We start from the raw sequence: 19,838 nt of genomic DNA, 5'->3' as shown, positions 1-19,838 counted from the left end.
GAGATTGCAATACTGTTGACTCCAGTCATGTAAGTTATAGAAGAATGACTCAAAAATCGTTTTGCATTTTATATGACTGTTTTTTTTATATTTTGGTATTAATGCAAATTAAAGTTTTGTTTCTAAAAGTGATGGTTTGCTGAACAACAGCATATAAATTTGTGTAGGTAACTCACAGAGAAAAAACAAACATTTAAAATTGTACAAAATTATGTACAAATTGTTAGAGAACAGCTTCAACACAGAGGTGTCACATGTCTTAGAAATAAAAATATGAAAGTAATTTTTTACATAAATATGGGAACTCTTAGGGAATAGTTTATTTATTATACTCACTGTCCTCAGTGTTATTCACGTTATCCTTTTGTAACCAAGTAGAGTTATTTCCTGAGTCCTGTGTATGTTTATGATGCTCTGATACAGGTTTTTTGAACATCAAAAATTCAAAGCGTTCCCCCTATGAAAATGAACTGTACATGAGACCCTCTCTCTTTTTTTTTCTCTCTCTCTCTCTTTCTGTGTAGGCTCCTGATACTATGAAGATCACATACAATACACATCACTGTGTTTGTCAGTAAAGGCGAAACATAAGAATATCTGACAACTTCAGTTGCTGAACAAGACAATGTCTGACAAGACCAAGAACCAAACCTCAGACCTTCCTAATGCACATGGAGGTAAGCGGGACGTCACATGCATGTCACCTGATTTTGTCATCAGAATGGGATAATATTTACAGTAACCAACCAGAGACCTCAGTGATCTGATCACCTTAAAGGGATATAGGGGTTAGTAGTATACTGGTGATGTACAGAAGTTTCTGCTAAGCAGAGTTTAAAAACCTGCTACAGTCTTGTTGTTAAAGGGACATTTAATGGTTCAGATAGAGGATACAATTTTTAAAAAGTCTCCAATTTACTTCCATTATCATTTTTTTCTCTCATTCTTATGTTATTCTTTGTTGAAGAGATGCCTAGGGTAGGTAGCATGGCACATGCCTGAAACACTACACAACAGGAAATAGTGCTGCCATCTAGTGCCCCTGACTAATGTATAACATTGTTGCAAAACTGCAGGTATATAGTGCTACAGACACGTGCACACTCTGGAGCTTACATTTCTGCTTTTCCACAAAGGGATAACAAGAAAACTTCTTACTTCTATTATCTAATTTGCTTCATTCTTTAGATATCCTTTATTGAAGGAAATAGCAATGCTCATGGGTGAGCCAATCACATGAGCATCTATGTGCAGCCACCAATCAGCAGCTACGGAGCCCATCTAGATAGGCTTTTCAGCAAAGGATATCACGTGAATTAAGAAAATTTGATAATGAGAAGTAAATTAGAAAGTGTTTAAAATGTTTATGTTCTATGCTGAAATCATGAAAGGAAAAAAAAAAAGGGTTTTATGTCCCTTTAAGTGATGAGATTGTCATCAAGTCCTCACACTCGGTATCAGTCCCTGTGCTTAAATAGTTGCTGATTGGTAGGTAACGTTTGTTTGCAGTGAAACTGTGGACCCCTACCAATCAGCACTGCTGCATGGTGGCTATTACATCTTTAAAAAAAAAACAACAATAGATAAAGCAGGTTATATACTGTATGGCATCAGTGTTTGTCCGGATTACAGAGGCATTCTAATATTCTGTTACCGCTGGTTACATAAACGTATTAATATACAATATGGTGCAGCTCTTCAGTGTGTAGCTGGGGGCAAGAAGTATGTGCGGCAACTGAGGCATCTAATATTCTGTTACCGCTGGTTACATAAACTTATTATATACAATATGGTGCAGCTCTTCAGTGTGTAGCTGGGGGCAGAAGTATGTGCGGCGCTGAGGCAGCTAATATTCTGTTACCGCTTGGTTACATAAACGTATTCTATACAATATGGTGCAGCTCTTCATGTGTAGCTGGGGGCAGAAGTATGTGCGGCACTGAGGCATCTAATATTCTGTTACCGCTGGTTACATATAACTTATTATATACAATATGGTGCAGCTCTTCAGTGTGTAGCTGGGGGCAGAAGTATGTGCGGCGGCTGAGGCAGCTAATATTCTGTTACCGCTGGTTACATAAACGTATTATATACAATATGGTGCCGCTCTCAGTGCGTAGCTGGGGGGCAGAAGTATGGTGCGGCGCTGAGGCAATCTAATATTCTGTTACTCGCTGGTTACATAAACGTATTATATACAATATGGTGCAGCTCTTCATTGTGTAGCTGGGGGGCAGAAGTATGTGCGGCACTGAGGCAGCTAATATTCTGTTACCACTGGTTACATAAACGATTATATACAATATGGTGCAGCTCTTCAGTGTGTAGCTGGGGGCAGAAGTATGTGCAGGCACTGAGGCATCTAATATTCTGTTACCGGCTGGTTTACATAAACGTATTATATACAATATGGTGCAGCTCTTCAGTGTGTAGCTGAGGGCAGAATTATGTTCGGTGCTGGAGGTGTCTTCACTTTCTTACCAGGTCCCTTTTTTTTTTTTCAGTGGCTCTGGTATTGTGATGGAATCCAGAGGCTTTTTCCTCTCACTAGTTTTACCGCGCTTGTCAGATAAACCTTTCTTGGTGCCCCCAGCACTCTGTCTGCTTTCTTTTTTACGTATTTTGTATAGTTTTGGGCCGGCCTTTCCTACTTCTGAATGGTACTTGTAGCAACCAATCATCATACAGTTATTAGCTAATTCAGTCTCCCGGGTTTTACTGTACACTCACACTTCTAGTTAGGATCACCCTGCTTAGCCCTGCATTGTAGATATCCCAAACCACAACAGTTACATCTGTATAAAGATACAAAAGGGAAACGGTGTAGAACACTTTCCTTTAAGTTTGCTCTGTAACCTTTCTTATATCACTCATGTAAAAACTCACAGCACGCTGGTATAGACACCTACATGCAGGGTTTAAATAACACACATTTACCAATCAGGAGAGATTCATCAAGGGACCGCTATCTAGGTTAGCGTAGCTAGTTAGTTAAAGGATCATTACATTATAAAAAAATTGTTTCAATTTAAAATGGGGAAGTAGATTTTTATTTTTTTTCCTAACAAATTTTAGTTAAATCTCACTCCCCCTTTTATCATGTGACAGCCATTAGCCTAATCAGAAAATGCATATACCCATAGTATATACAGTGAATTTTTGCACATGCTCGGTAGGAGTTGGTGTGCCTCGGGATACTGTGTATATAAAAAGATTGCACATTTAGACATTGGAAGTAAATTTAAAAACTTGTTTAAAATTTGTGTACTTTTATGGAATCATGACATTTTAATTTGAATGTTAGTGTTGTTTTAAGGTGGATCAATGGAGATAGATACATACAAAATGACTACAATATTTACAGCTACTGGTTTAGTTTTGGACCCAAAATCTGGTCCTATTACCCTTTAAAGGGACATAAAACCCAAATTTCGTTCTTTCCTGATATAGAAAAATCACGCAATTTTAACAACTTTCTAATTTACTTCTATTATCTATTTGCCTTATTCACGTAATATCCTTTGCTGAAAAGCATATCTAAATGGCTTCAGTAGGTGCTCATTGGTGGCTGCACATAGATGTCTCATGTGTATTGCTCACCAATGTGTATTGCTATTTCTTCAATAAAGGATATCTAAAGAATGAAGCAAAATAGATAATATAAGTAAATTGTTCTTTAAAATAGTAGTTCTCTAGCTGAATCATGAAAAAAAAAGTTAGATTTAGTGTTCCTTTAAGGGGAAAAAGGGAGGGTAGTGGGAGGAAAGAAACAGCATCGGCCTAAAGTGAATGAAAACATTCATGAATTAGTGGCGCCGGTTTTTAAGAAATACTATTAAAACAGGGGCACTTTCATTAATGAAAGTGTAGGGACATTTGCAGCGTTTTTTTACAGAATACTTACCTTTCTGCTTGAGCAAAAACCTGCCGACCCCCTGCCTGCTTTACTGCTGTACTTACACAGCAATAACGAAACCTGCTTCCTACTAATGATGGCGTGGTCTATACGAGACGGACGTTTTGGGGGGAAACCATGATTGGAGGAAGCCGGTTTTGTCATTGGTGACGTAAGTATATAGGAACTGTGGACGAGGAATCGACAATGTCATACCCTGTACTGTGCTCTATCAGGTAACTTCCTGCTGTAATTACAGGGCGTCTAGAGGAAAACCCGGGCACTGGGCTAATAAATGTGAAGGAAGAGGTTGAGACATATGACATGAATAGTCATCAGACTGAAATACGTTGGTCCCTCCCTGCCGGTGAGTAGTAATTACGTGAGAGTCTGCCTGGGCTGTGCACATAGTTACTTACTGCTCTCCCTTGTAGTTTACTGTCTGGTTTATAAGCGCAGATAACACTATGGGGCCTCTCTAGCAAGCTCCAAATGGAGTTTGAGCCTCCTGAGTTTCTGGCTAGCCTGCAGACTCACCAGAAACAGCATTCATGAAGCAGCGGTCTAAAGACCGCTGTTCCATAACCCTGTCCGTAAGTTTGTGCTAGATTTCTACGTTGATATGCGCTTCTCAGCATGCTGAAGCCCGGTTCCTCTCAAAGTGCAGTGAATGACAGAGGGATGTGAAGGGAGTATTACCTATTGAATACAATGGTCATCCTAACGGGGATCTATTTCATAGGTTCTCTGTTATCGGTCGTAGAGATTCATCTCCTACCTCCCTTTTCAGATCAACGATATGCTCTTATATACCATTACCTCTACTGATTCTTGTTTTAGTACTGCTTTGGCTATCTACTTTATGTAGATGAGTGTCTTTTGGTAAGTATGTTTTCTTTTATTTATGACACTCTCTGCTATGGTTTGGCACTTTATATGTAAAGTTCTAAATATATGTTTTATACTTATATTTGCCATGATTCAGGTTAATCAGTATATTTCCTTCTTACAGACTGTCAGTTTCATTTTTGGGAAATGCATGTGAAAAACAAAAAAGAAAAAATTATTTCTTACCTGAAAATTTTTCAAATTGACTTTCTTTTCTAAATTGCGAGCTGTTAGGCTTGCGGGAGCGCAAAATGCTATAATTTATTGCGTCATTTTTGGCGCAAGACTATTTTGGCGCGAGAATTACGTTTGTTGACGTAATGTCGTCATTTCCTGCATCTTAGTTGGCGCCAAGAATTTTCACGTAGTTGTGTCATCTATGACGCTCGTGTTTGTTGCAGACGTTCTTGACGCCAAAAAATATTTTGTCAGTTGTGGGCATCATACTTGGCGCCAGATTTTTGACATTATTTAAGTCCTTATTTCATTTTGCTTCTTGTTTCCAGAGGCTTATTCTGTTTGCATTTTTTCCCATTCCTGAAATTGTCATATAAGGAAATTGATAATTTTGCTTTATATGTGTTTTTTCTATTACATATTGCAAGATGTCTCAATCTGACCCTGTCTCAGAATCTACTTCTGGAATGCTGCTGCCTTATGTTGGTTCTACCAAAGCTAAGTGCATTTGTTGTAAACTTGTGGTAACTGTTCCTCCGGCTGTAGTTTGTGTTAGCTGTCATGATAAACTTTCAAACGCAGACAATATTTCCATTAGTAGTAATCCATTACCTGTTGTTGTTCCTTCAACATCTAATGTTTAGGATATTCCTGTTAATGTGAGATAATTTGTTTCTAATTCTATTCAGAAGGCCCTCTCTGTTATACCACCTTCTAATAAACGTAAAAGGTCTTTTAAAACTTCTCATAAATTCGATTGTTTTTTTCTTTTTTATTAAAACAACAAGCTTTATTTGTGGCAAGACAATTTGTACAATAAATTCTGTAACATTACTTTACACACATGGATAAACATTACATTGAACATTGTATCAAGAGCCATATTGTGGGCCAGTGCATCAGGATCAATGTTAAGTCCCAAATCGAGACAAAGGATCAGTGTGAGATGCGCTGTGTGGTCTTGACCATCATTATGAATAAAGCAGTAACTGTTCAAAAAACAAGGTGCTTGCTGTAAAGAGCAGAGATGTTCTAAGTATATGTAACAAGGATTTATAAGCTTAAAGTAATCGTATCGTTTATAATGTATAATTTATACGTCAATTTATACGTCAGGCATATTAACTATCAACTATGAAGCTCAGCTTTTCATCTACACATAGCTGAGCGTATCATGGTGCCTTACGTATTCACACAAAAGTGTATAAGGAGTGAGAGAGAAGATGGAAGAGGGGAGGGGTAAAGGAGTAATAGAGGTATAAGGAGGAAAAAAAAAAAGGGGGGGGGGAGAGTGGGGTTATAAGGATAATGGGGGAGATGGCCGGAAGGGCCCAGGGGAAGAGTCAAGAGGTGAAGGGAGAAATATGATAGAGATGGCGTAGGGGGCAAGGGTATATTGGGTAGCACGCGCCAGGTCTGTTGAGTCCTAATAGTCTGAGTTATATTCCCCTACCCTCCCAGGTCAGGACCATCATTTCATGTGTGGCTATCCTCCCAGTTTTTAGAAAGTGATATCTCTCCAGTCCAAGTGAGTCCCCCACCCTGAGCCTCCACTCCTGTAGGGTTGGGGTCCGCAAGCTTTTCCAATGAGCAGGGATAAGTGCCTTTGCGCAATTTAACATTAGTAGAAAAAGGAAATATTTGTCCTCTCCAACTATCTTGGGGAACCCAGGAGATAGCAAGTAACTGGGGTTTGGGGGAATTATAATCTTCAGAAGTTTGCTCATTGTTCCCAGCACCTCCTCCCAGTACAATCTTATGTGCGGGCACTCCCACCAGATGTGGAGAATTGTTCCCTCCTCCCCACACCCCCTCCAGCAATCCCCCCCCACCTGAGGCTAGCTCTTGTGGAGCCTGGAAGGAGTTAGATACCAGCGGCTCAGGAGCTTGTAATGCATTTCCTGCACTTTCGCTGAAATAGAGGCTTTCTTAGCTCTCGTGAAGATCTTGGACCAGTCTTCAGCCGATATTTCTGTCTTTAGTTCCGTCTGCCAGGCCATTGCATATGACGGAAGTTTCATCCATCTCCTGCTAGTAGGATTTTGTATAGCTGCGAGATTAAATGGATTGGAGTCTGAGTCATTACACATAGCTTTTCAAATTGCGTTCTTTGTCTGGTGAGTGCATTGCGTTCTCTGTGAGAATTCAAGTAATGCGCTATTTGAGCGCGTCGGTACCAGGACCTAAACATTTCAGGATCCCACTCAAGTAGGTCATTCTGCGGTTTGAGCTGTCCATCGTATAGGATATTCGAGATTGCAGCCTCGGCTAGGGTATGATTAGTACCCTGCGAATAAGGTTTAATTTCCATACCAAGGTCTGGATTGTCTCTGACCGGTATGTTCGGGGAGGTTCTCGTCGACACAGGGGAGTCTCCAGACACGATTTTGTCCCAGATAGCAAATGTGTCAGCGATCATAGGATACGTGGAAACAGCCCTCGGCCGGTTCCCCTGCGATACCCATGCCAGCGCGCCCACGTTTCTGCTGTTAAGAATATCATTGTCCATCTGAATCCAACGTCTATTAGAGGAGTTTCCGCACCACTCAACTATCCGCTGTAAGAAGATAGCTCTCTGATACTCTCTCAGCAATGGTACTCCCAATCCTCCCCTCTCTCTAGGAAGATAGATGGTACTCCGCTTAATTCTCGGCCTGATCCCATTCCATTCCCATGGAGTTACCATCGGATTTGACTATGCCCTGCGAATCTGACATATGGTGTACATATGCCTTGACTCTTTTCCTCGCGATTGCTCTTGCCAAAAGCTTTCCAGGCTTATCTCCCTGCTCATAGTACAGTTGTTTTAAAATTAGTGCTTGCTTTTGATATCCCTCCTGCAAGAACTGAAGCAATTTTTTCCTGGTTTCTGTTAAGTGATCTAGTCGGGTTTCATCTTGTGGATACTTTTTATGAGCGGTCTCAGCTTGCTCTACCTGAGATAGAAGTCTGGCGTAACGCTCTCTTCCCAATCTCTTGAGTTTTGCTTTTTGCTTGATAAGCAAGCCTCTGATGGTGCACTTATGCGCTTCCCATATTGTAGTGGCCTTCAAACGGTCGCTGTCATTTATTAGGAAATACTCTGCTATAGCCCCCTTAACATCCAGATTAAATATCGGGTCTGCTAGTAGTGTGTCATCCAACTTCCACACGAAAGGCGTGATTGGTGTGGTGGGCCATTGGATTGAGCAGCCCACCGGGGCGTGATCCGACCAAGTGATCGCGTGAATATTGCTACTTTTCGTAACAATAAGACCCGTGGAACTGGTGTATAAATAGTCAATGCGAGAGTATTTCCGATGTGGATGCGAGTAAAAAGTGAAGTTTTTGGCCTGTGGATGGTGTGTGCGCCAGATATCATGCAACACAAGTTCCGCAAGTGTTGCAGTCATATGCTTACGAACTTTCTGTGGAGCGCTGGATATGCCATCAGAGGTGTCGAGGGAGGGATCAAGGGGAGCATTAAAGTCTCCGCCGATAAATAGTACACCAATCTGCATTTCAAGAATCTTATGGGAGACTCTTTGGAGAAAGAGGTGCTGGGACACATTAGGGCAGTAAATATTTGCTAATGTTATGGGCCTGTTGTGTAGTGTACCAGTAAGGAGCAGGAATCTACCCTCAGGGTCTCGATGAATTTGTGATAGTGAGAAGTGGGTGCCTACACGAAAGAGTATTCCCACCCCGTTTTTCTTTTCAGGACCCGAAGCAAAATAAGCATTCGGATAAGAGCGATCTAACCATTTTGGTTCATGCTTAATGGAGAAGTGAGTTTCTTGTAGATAAACTATATCACCTCCCATTCTCTGTAAGTCTCTGAGCACTATAGAGCGTTTGTTTGGGCTATTTAAACCTTTTGTGTTGATGGTGATAAGCTCTAGTGGGTGGGGCCCGGGGGCTAATAGTCGCTGCGGCATCATGGGAACGGGGGGCCGGCAACGAGGATCCAGAAATAAGGCCACAAGAGGGAGAAGCAAGGAGGGGCAGAGCAAAGATGATGGGGGAGGGAAGAAGGGACGGTAATGATAGGAGAGGGAAGAGGGGCGAGGGAGGAGAGGGAAGGAGAGAAAAAAAAAAAAAAAAAAAGGGCTTCTATATCAAATCTAGGTAAACAGTAAGTTAGCCGTGGAAGGGTGAGGGAACACCACAGCTGGAAAAGGTTGTCAGAAGGGTACAGTGCAAGAAGACAGAAAAGGAAAAAAAAAAAACTCTATCTCCCATAAGAAAGACATCGTCAAAGAGTCGTTAAACTGATATCAGAGCAGTCTGTGACTGAGTAGATAGTGTATATTTCCTGGGTCTGTCTGTCGGACCAGCCAGCATTGTTGTAGGTGTACAACGCGTATGTGTGTCCCGGCCCCTCCCGCATTTTGTCTACACTTACTTTTGTGCATGTTCCTCTGGAACCCATTTTAGAGACTAAGTAGCGCAAAGTTCTGTAAAGTCTAAGGGGTGCAATGTATTATGTCAGATTCAAGATATAGAGCAAACAATGAGAAAGGGGGGAAATCAGGCAACACCCACATTGTTTCCAATATTATACCCGGAGCCATTCTAGTCAGTAGATTATGTGAGATAGATTTAAACAGTTAGTGACTATGCTTGTCTGCTATATGTGAGATTATACTGTCTGGATGTGGAACATTATGTTATGCAGTTGGGGTCAAGGGGTCACAGGTTAAACAAACACAATCGAGTGGCTAAAACTTATACTCATACGACCTTAGTAGTCCTTCAAACCAGTCCAGGAAATTTGTCTCTACAATGAAATACTGCTCTCACTAGGGAGGTTAGTAGAGATCCCAGCAACTAGCTGGCATAGGGGAGCTGGACCATAGTCAAAAGAACCTGTGGAGAAGAAGAGTTCTACATTCTTGGTTGATGGTCTTCCTCCCGGTTTCTGTTAGGGGGGTCCTGGGGAGCTTCTTCATCTTCTCGGATTGGCCTAATATCCAGACCTAGGGCTTGTGTGAATCTGGGAATGTCTTCTGTGGATTTAAGAGTATAGGTAGTATTATTTTTGGTGGCTATCAAGCTTGTGGGAAATCCCCATCTGTAAGGGATCCTTTTTTCTCTTAAAGCTGAAGTAATGTGCCTTAAGTCCCTTCTTTTTTGTAGTGTTGTGGGGCACAAATCTGAAAAAACTTGGATTTCCGAGCCCCTGAATGTAAGTGGGTGTCTCGCTCTCGCCATCCTGAGGACCTCTTCCTTATCCTTGAATGATAAAAATTTCATAATAACGTCTCTCGGCGGGGCTCTGCTCGGTGGTTTAGGGCGCAGCGCCCTGTGTGCCCTTTCTATTTGCACTTCCTGTGCACTTATGTTGTTTTTCAGGTGTCTGATAAATTCTTGGATATATTGCTGGAGTGCTGGGGATCCACATCCTCAGGTACACCACGCAGGCGGAGATTGCTACGCCTGCTCCTGTTCTCAAGGTCCTCTATCCGGTCCATGAGGCCTTGTACTGTTCCCTCCTGGGCCTGAAGATAGCTAGCTTGTTGCTGCATGTCTGAGCTGAGAGTCTCCTGTTTTTCCTCAATTTGGGTGGCCCTCCTGCTCACAACCCCAATATCTCTCCTCAGCTCTCCAAACATGTTTTTGAAGTCAGTCATTGCATTCTTTATGTCCTCCTTGGAGGAAAGGTGTGAAATGTCATTCTTTGTGATATACTGATGTGGTAACATACTTTGCTCTGGTTCAGTTGCTTGTGACTGCCCTGCACTTTCCTGTGTGGATTTGCTGGAAGGCAACACCGGATCAGCTGATATTAGGTAATTCTCCATAACTGAGGAGTGTGTGCTTTTGTGTGGTTTAACATTCCTTTTACTAGACATCTTTATGTAGGCTTAAATTCACCAACCTTTTTTGCTGCTCTCTGCTTTCAGATCAGGTTATATTTTCTAAGGGCCCTAATAAGTCTAATAGGTGGCAGGGGGAGAGTCTTTGATATACTATGAGCTACTAGTCGTTATTTGTGTGGTAACTCCACAAGGATGATTGTATGCAGCACCCTCGCACTTATTCCTGTGCACTTCGAGTTTGACAGTATTATCTGCCGTCAGCCTGTCTAAGGGCCCTGCTAGTTCCTGCAGATCGCAGGGAAAAGGTCTCAAATATGGCGTGGGCTACTTATTATCCCCTTCTTACAGTCTTCACTTGTGTTTATGTGTGCCGTTATTTCACCAGAATGTTTATAGGGAGCCCCCCGGCATTCATTCCCTTTCACTCAGATATATAAAAAAAAATTTACCTGTAACAAGCCAGTCGGGAGTTTACCCTCAGCAGTGCGCAGCGTGATTGAGCTGCGTGATCTAGTGCTTCTGTGTTGGGATAATTTGTGCCTCAGGTAATGCGTTGCAATACTGTCCCCGGTCTTGAGGCCTGCTCCTCCGGCTGGTCACGTGGGTGAGGCCCGTCAGCGCTAAAAGCAGTTGCGGCGTCTAATGCAGGGCTCCCTGCTCTTCGGTACAGACCGCGAAACCCTCCGCCCAGCAGTCCGTCTCTGGAGGGTTTAATTAGCTGGAGTTCTAAAGCCCGCTCAGGGGGGCTCCAATTTGCCGGGTGTTGGCGCTGCTTAGCTCCGATGCCCACTATCCGCACACACTGCCTCTGTTCCACTGTCAGGGAGGAAGTTCACCTCAGCAATTAATAAAGTATATAGTTAGAGGTAGCTCTTATGTACGTCTAGAAACTTAATTAAGCTATATGATCATTCTAAAAGTAAACAAGTTTATACAGGGACCACAGAGCATTAACACATGGTAGCCATCTCTCTCGGTGGCTTGGCTCCGCCCAAATTCGATTAATTTTTAAATGACCGACAGCATTCTGATTTATCTATCTCTGATGAGGCTCTATATGGTTCAGAAGATTCTGCCAGCGATATTGACACTGACAAATCTTCATATTTATTTAAAATGGAGTATATTCGTTCTTTATTAAAAGAGGTGTTGATTGCATTAGATATGAAGGAGACTAGTCCTCTTGATATTAAAACCAGTAATTGTTTAAATTCGGTTTTTAAACCTCATGTAGTTATTCCAGAGGTTTTTCCTGTTCCTGATGCTTTTTCAGATGTAATTTCTAGGGAATGGAATAGTCTGGGTACTTCATTTACTCCTTCAAGGTTTAAGAAACTGTACCCTTTGCCGACTGATAGATTGGAGTTTTGGGAAAAGATCCCCAAAATGGGGCTATCTCTACTCTTGCTAAGCGTACTACTATTCCTACGACAGATAGTACTTCTTTTAAAGATCCTTTAGATAGGAAGCTTGAATCTTATCTAAGGAAGGCTTATTTATGTTCAGGTCATCTTCTTAGGCCTGCTATTTATTTGGCTAATGTTGCTTCAACTTTTTGGTTGGAAACTTGAGCGCAACAAGTACCAGATCCTAATGTGTATGGCATTGTTAAGCTAATTCAACATGCTAATAATTTCATTTGTGATGCCATTTTTGATATCATTAGAATTGATGTCAGGTATATGTCTTTAGCTATTTTAGCTAGAAGAGCTTTATGGCTTAAATCTTGGAATGCGGATATGACTTCTAAGTCAACGTTGTTATCTCTTTCTTTCCAAGGTAATACATTATTTGGTTCTCAGTTGGATTCTATTATTTCAACTGTCACTGGGGGGAAGGGAGCCTTTTTGCCTCAGGATAAAAAATCTAAGGGTAAATTTAGGGCTGCTAACCGTTTTCGTTCCTTTCGTCAGAATAAGGAACAGAAACCTGACCCTTCCCCTAAAGGAACTGTTTCCAATTGGAAGCCTTCTCAAGTTTGGAATAAATCCAAGCCTTTTAGAAAATCAAAATCAGCCCCCAAGTCTGCATGAAGGTGCGGCCCTCATTCCAGCGCAGCTGGTAGGGGGCAGACTAAGTTTTTTCAAGGATGTTTGGATCAATTCAATCCAAAATCATTGGATTCAGAACATTGTTTCTCAAGGGTACAGAATAGGTTTCAAAGTAAGACCGCCTGAGAGAAGTTTCTTTCTCTCACGCATTCCAGTGAACCCAGTAAAGGCTCAGGCTTTTCTGAAGTGTGTTTCAGACCTGGAGTTATCCGGAGTAAATTTGCCAGTTCCCTTTCCGGAACGGGGTCTGGGATTTTATTCAAATCTGTTCATTGTTCCAAAGAAAGAGAATTCTTTCAGACCAGTTCTGGATCTAAAAATTTTGAATCGTTATGTAAGAATACCCACATTCAAAATGGTGACTAATAGGACTATTCTGCCTTTTGTTCAGCAAGGGCATTATATGTCCACAATAGACTTACAGGATGCATATCTTCATATTCCGATTCATCCAGATCACTATCAGTTTCTGAGATTCTCTTTTCTAGACAAGCATTACCAATTTGTTGCTCTTCCTTTTGGCCTAGCAACAGCTCCAAGGATCTTTTCAAAGGTTCTCGGTGCCCTACTCTCTGTAATCAGAGAGCGGGGTATTGCGGTGTTTCCTTATTTGGATGATATCTTGGTACTTGCTCAGTCTTTACATTCTGCAGAATCTCACACAAATCAACTAGTGTTCTTTCTTCAAAGACATGGTTGGAGGATCAATTTACCAAAAAGTTCCTTGATTCCTCAGACAAGGGTAACCTTTTTAGGATTCCAAATACATTCAGTATCCATGACTTTGTCTCTAACAGACAAAAGACGTCTGAAATTGGTTTCAGCTTGTCGGAACCTTCAGTCTCAGTTATTCCCTTCAGTAGCTATGTGCATCGAGGTCTTAGGTCTCATGACTGCAGCATCGGACGCGATCCCCTTTGCTCATTTTCACATGAGACCTCTTCAGCTTTGTATGCTGAGCCAATGGTGCAGGGATTATACAAAGATATCACAATTAATATCCTTAAATCCCAATATTCGACTATCTCTGACTTGGTGGTTAGATCACCATCGTTTAGTTCAGGGGGCCTCTTTTGTTCGTCCAACCTGGACTGTGATTACAACAGATGCAAGTTTTTAAGGTAGGCCAGCTGTCTGGGGATCTCTGACAGCGCAGGGGGTTTGGAAATCTCAAGAGGCGAGATTACCAATCAATATTTTGGAACTCTGTGCGATTCTCAGAGCTATTCAGTTTTTGCCTCTTCTGAAGAGAGAACCGTTTATTTGTTTTCAAACAGACAATGTCACAACCGTGGCGTATGTCAATCATCAAGGTGGGACTCAGTCCTCAAGCTATGAAAGAAGTATCTTGGATACTTGCATGGGCGGAATCCAGCTCCTGTCTAATCTCTGCGGTCCATATCCCAGGTATAGACAATTGGGAAGCGGATTATCTCAGTCGCCAGACTTTACATCCGGGAGAATGGTCTCTTCACCCAGATGTGTTTCTTCAGATTGTTCAGATGTGGGGGCTTCCAGAAATAGATCTGATGGCTTCTCATCTAAACAGGAAACTTCCCAGGTATCTTTCCAGGTCCAGGGATCCTCAAGCAAAACAGTGTATGCGTTGTCACTTTCTTGGAATTATCAACCTGCTTATGTCTTTCTGCCTCTAGTTCTTCTTCCAAGAGTGATTTCCAAAATCATAATGGAGCGTTCATTTGTACTGCTGGTGGCTCCAGCGTGGCCACACAGGTTTTGGTATGCGGATCTTGTTCGGATGTCCAGTTGCCAACCTTGGCCACTTCCGTTAAGGCCAGACCTTCTATCTCAAGGCCTATTTTTCCATCAGGATCTCAAATCATTAAATTTGAAGGTATGGAGATTGAACACCTAGTGCTTAGTCATAGAGGTTTCTCTGACTCGGTGATTAATACTATGTTGCAGGCTCGCAAATCTGTGTCTAGAAAGATTTATTACCGAGTTTAGAAGACTTACATTTCATGGTGTTCTTCTCATAAATTCTCTTGGCATTCTTTTATTATTCCTAGAATTTTACAGTTTCTTCCGGATGGTTTGGATAAGGGTTTGTCTGCAAGTTCCTTGAAAGGACAAATCTCTGCTCTTTCTGTTCTGTTTCACAGAAAAATTGCTAATCTTCCTGATATTCATTGTTTTGTACAGGCTTTGGTTTGTATCAAGCCTGTCATTAAGCCAATTTCTCCTCCTTGGAGTCTTAATTTGGTTTTGAGGGTTTTACAGGCTCCTCCGTTTGAGCCTATGCATTCTCTGGACATTAAATTACTTTCTTGGAAAGTATTGTTCCTTTTGGCCATCTCTTCTGCTAGAAGAGTTTCTGAATTATCTGCTCTTTCTTGTGAGTCTCCTTTTTCTGATTTTTCATCAGGATAAGGCGGTTTTGCGGACTTCATTTAAATTTTTACCTAAAGTTGTGAATTCCAACAACATTAGTAGAGAAATTGTTGTCCCTTCGTTGTGTCCTAATCCTAAGAATTCTTTGGAAAGATCTTTACATTCTTTGGATATGGTAAGAGCTTTGAAATATTATGTTGAAGCTACTAAAGATTTCAGAAAGACTTCTTGTCTATTTTTTATCTTTTCTGGTTCTAGGAAAGGTCAGAGGGCTTCTGACATTTCTTTGGCGTCTTTGTTAAAGCTTTTGATTCATCATGCTTATTTGGAGTCGGGTAAATCCCTGCCTCAGAGGATAACAGCTCATTCTACTAGGTCAGTTTCTACTTCCTGGGCTTTTAAGAATGAAGCTTCTGTTGATCAGATTTGCAAAGCAGCAACTTGGCCTTCTTTGCATACTTTTACTAAATTCTTCCATTTTGATGTTTTCTCTTCTTCAGAAGCAGTTTTTGGTAGAAAAGTACTTCAGGCAGCTGTTTCAGTTTGATTCTTCTGCTTATAATTTCAGTTTTTTTTTTCATTTTTATCCCTCCCTCTCTAGTGACTCTTGCGTGGAGTTCCACATCTTGGATATTTGCTATCCCATACATCACTAGCTCATGGACTCTTGCCAATTACATGAAAGAAAACATAATTTATGTAAGAATTTACCTGATAAATTTCTTTCATATTGGCGAAAGTCCATGAGGCCCACCCTTTTTATGGTGGTTATGATTTTTTTTGTATAAAGCACAATTATTCTAATTCCTTGTTGATGCTTTCGCTCCTTTCTTATCACCCCACTTCTTGGCTGTTCGTTAAACTGAATTGTGGGTGTGGTGGGGGTGTATTTATAGGCATTTTGAGGTTTGGGAAACTTTGCCCCTCCTGGTAGGAATGTATATCCCCTACGTCACTAGCTCATGGACTCTTGCCAATATGAAAGAAATGAATTTATCAGGTAAATTCTTACATAAATTATGTTTTACGCAAGCAACATTCATTGCGCTGATATTACAAGTCTTGGAAAATAGCGATTGCGCGAGTGCAATCCCCTTTTATGCAACAATCCTTACAGCGATCTCAGAGCTGTAGTTAACAGTTTTTCGCAACAAAAAAGTTTCACAAAACACTTCAAAAATACATAACATAGTACAGTTACACCCATAATAACACTGTCTAATAAAAATTATTTTAAAATAAATTGCACACAAGTTATAAGGGCTCACAGATATTAAATCGACAAAGGGATTTTACATTGACATACATACACATACATTGCTAAAGATGTATTTGTGTGTGTGTGTGTATATATATATATATGCAGGGAGAGTCTTTCTGCGAAACCATCCTGACTCATATTAACAGCTCCATAGGCAATCAGCATTGAAGAGTTTCGCTACCTGCTTTCTTCACTCAAGTCCATGTCAGAAGCGATGCTACTATCTGTCACACTTGAAGGGCTGTGTTCCTATTCCACGGCGTAGATCCTGGTAAGATTGTTTCATATTTTATACATGTATGATAACGCAAAAAGACAGGGTCACAGTGTGACTCCTTTTATCTGTATCGAATCAAGGGTTAATATCTCCTTAGGGGGATTATTGAACAGGGGGGAATAATCTTATGTTTATGCTGATTTTATGTGTGAGATGTCATGGGTTCATAGGCTGTTATGGAATATACAGGTTTCACTTTCACTTTGAGAGCCATGCAGCTTACAAGCTTGGCGCGCTTTCTCATGTCAGGGACGGTCCTGCATTGTGCACCATGTGATTCCCTTTTTCCTGACCGGGTGTCTATCAGAGAGGAGCATAAACCTCTGTACTGTCTGGGTCATAGGAGCTGGTGAGTTCCCCAGCCATTGGGGTATATGGGTGCCGCTTTTTTAATAATATAAGATGTTTTATTTCTCTAGTTCTCCGGTTATTGCACTAGCGATGGAGGATTCTGTTACTTTAGAGGGCACTCCCTCTATTCCTAATGAGTAATTTCTGTTTTATATGGTGAGGAGGCCTTAGTTCCGCCCTCTCAATTATGTTCCATATGCCTTTATAATGTGATAATATCAAACATGTTTGATACCACTGAGCCATCCACCTCTGAGGAGTTGTCGTCCAGTGAGGTGTGTACCATACATTCTTATATCTCTACACATGCAGCTTTCCCGTACCATTGCTAATCCTCCATCTGGAGGGGGCCTTTTTTCACCAGACGTTACTACGCAGTTCAGACGGTGGTGTCTGCGGCCTTTAATGCTTTACCTCACCCTGCTAAGCGCAAGCGAAATGTTACATATTGCACTCCATTCCAGAGTACATCAGATAATTTATTGGTTTTATCTGAGGGTTATCCGAGGATGAAGTTCTGTCGGAGACTTCAGAGTATGAACATTCTGGGTCGGAGTCTGCTGCCTCTAAACCTCCGGCTGCGGAGGAACCAGACTTTAGTTTAGGAATTTGCACTTTCTTCTAAAGGAAGTTTTTGGCGAATTCTGAGGTCCCAGAGGCCAAATTGCCTGATGAACTTTTAATTCCTAAATTGGATAGAATTTGAGGACAGGGTGGTACCTTATCCTTCCCTGCTCCTGTTAGATGGTGAACATTATTATGAATGAATGGGACAGGATTGAATTCCTTTTCCCCCTCTTCTCCCTTTAACAAATTGTCCCCAGTCCTGGACTCTCAATGGAGTTGTGAGGTTCCGTCCCTAAATGGGATGGCGTTAACTTCACCCTTGCTAAACGTACTACTATCCCGCTTGAGGATAGTTCTTCATTTGAAGAGCCCATGGATAAGAGATTGAAACTCTCTTAAGAAGGATGTTTCAACAAACGGGATATTTGTTTCATCTAGCGGCGGCTGATGCCGCGGTAGCTGGAGAAACTACCTACGGGTGCCACTCCTTATTGGATTTGATCGGGGTGGAGAGGTCCCCTCAACGTTATTCAGGAAGGAATTATGGCCTTGAGGTTTGGTAATTCGTTTATCTGTGATGCTATTAAGCAGATTATTCGCCTGAATGCTAAGGCTTCAGCTTTTCTGCTCAGGCCCGTCGGGCTCTGGCTGACGTCATGATCTGCGGATATGACCTCTAAGTCTAGACTTCTTTCCCTCCCCTTCAAGGGAAAGATTTTGTTTGGTCCAAGCCTGGACTTCATTATTCATTATCTCTACGGTCACAGGGGACAAGGGTGCCCTCCTACCGTAAGAGAATAAGAACTAGTTTAAGGGAAAATTTTCATTCTGATAAAGCCCATTGTCGGCAGTCCTCCGCTAAGCCAGAGCAAACCAAGAGATCTTGGAAGCCGGCTCAGTCCTGGAATAAATCCAAGCAGAGCAAGAAGCCCGGCAAGTTTGTCGGCATGAATGGGTGGTTCCCGGTCCTCTTCTGGATCGTGTTGGGGGCAAACTGGCGCTCTTTTCAGTCGCTTGGTTCAGGGACGTGCAGGATCCATGGGTCTTGGAGGTCATAGCTCAGGGTTAAAAGATAGGTTTAAAGTCTCAGCCATCCAAGGGCAGATTCCTCCTGTCTTCCTGACCAGAAAGGAGGGAAGCCTTTCTGGGGTGTGTACGGGATCTGTCCTCTAAGAGTTATTGTCCCGGTGCCTATCACAGTGAGAGGTTTGAGATACTATTCAAACCTTTTGTGGTCCCTAAGAAGGAGGGAAGTGCTTAAGCAGGTTTTAAAATGTCCCCTCGTTTAAGATGGAGACAATAAGGTCCACACTTCCCCTTGTTTGAGAGGGTAGTTCATGACCCACGATAGATCTGAAGGATGCTCCCTTCACGTACCAATCCTCAAGGACCACTTCCAGTTTCTAAGGTTTGCATTCCTGAACCAGCCCTTCCAGTTTATTGCTGTCAGGGTTTTTTCCCTGTTTTGTTTGCCATGTGCGGCTTGCAGCCATTTTACTCACCTCTCTTCCTGACTATGTTGCATTGTGGGGGATGCTGCTCATTTCCTGCACTTCCTTTTATGGTCAGACTGGTGGGCATCATCCGTGTGAGACAGGATGCAGTTTCAGAATTGTGATGTCATCACTTATTTTTTAAAGGGCCTCTGTTCAGTATGCTTTGCCTTTGCGTTGTCTCAGACCTGTTTGTGAGAGTTCCTGTGTATTACCTGGCTGCCTGACGTCGTTCCTGATCCCTGGCTTGTTCCTGACTCTGCTGTTTTCCTTGATCCTGATTCTGGCTCATCTGACTATTCGCTTTGGCTCCTGACTCGGCTCGTCTGACTGCCAGCTCTGGTTTTGACTCCTGGCTTGTTTTTTGACTTTTTATTATTTTTTGCTATTAATAAAGGTGTGATTATTTTTGCACTTCTCGTCTCAGTCTGATTCCTGGCACCCTGACATTACGCAAAGGCCATGAATCCTGATGGTGCTAATTATCCACCTTTACCTGCCATCATTTCCAGGATGGATGTACAGGATCACCGCTTGGATCAATTTGCACTATCCCTGCAAACCCTGCTGACTCGCACTGCACATTTGGACCAAAGTGTCCTACAAGTTATGCATGCTCCTGTTTCCGCTGCTGCACCTATGCCTACCAGGAGCATGTCCGGTTCTGCACCTCTACCTCAGTGATATGGAGGCGATCCTATTCAGTGCAGAGGGTTTTTGAACCA

At 42.0% G+C, this 19,838-nt stretch overlaps 1 protein-coding gene across 5 annotated transcripts in view; it reads left to right on the top strand.

Annotated features, from left to right (window-relative positions):
* Positions 1-19,838, top strand: part of LOC128657005 (gastrula zinc finger protein XlCGF17.1) — a 136,793-nt gene that overhangs the window by 22,899 nt on the left and 94,056 nt on the right. For 2 of the 5 annotated variants that reach the window (XM_053711225.1, XM_053711226.1), the window contains exons 2-3: positions 525-677; positions 4,155-4,262. In XM_053711225.1, the coding sequence (XP_053567200.1) occupies positions 626-677; positions 4,155-4,262 (160 nt within the window). In that variant the 5' untranslated portion in view covers positions 525-625. Of the gene's footprint in view, positions 1-475; positions 678-4,154; positions 4,263-19,838 lie in introns of those variants that run through there. The other 3 variants (XM_053711224.1, XM_053711228.1, XM_053711227.1) reach the window with 2 other exon arrangements.

This window comes from Bombina bombina, chromosome 4 (assembly GCF_027579735.1).
Source record: "Bombina bombina isolate aBomBom1 chromosome 4, aBomBom1.pri, whole genome shotgun sequence".
NCBI lineage: Eukaryota > Metazoa > Chordata > Amphibia > Anura > Bombinatoridae > Bombina > Bombina bombina.
This window is presented reverse-complemented; position numbering and strand designations above follow the sequence as displayed.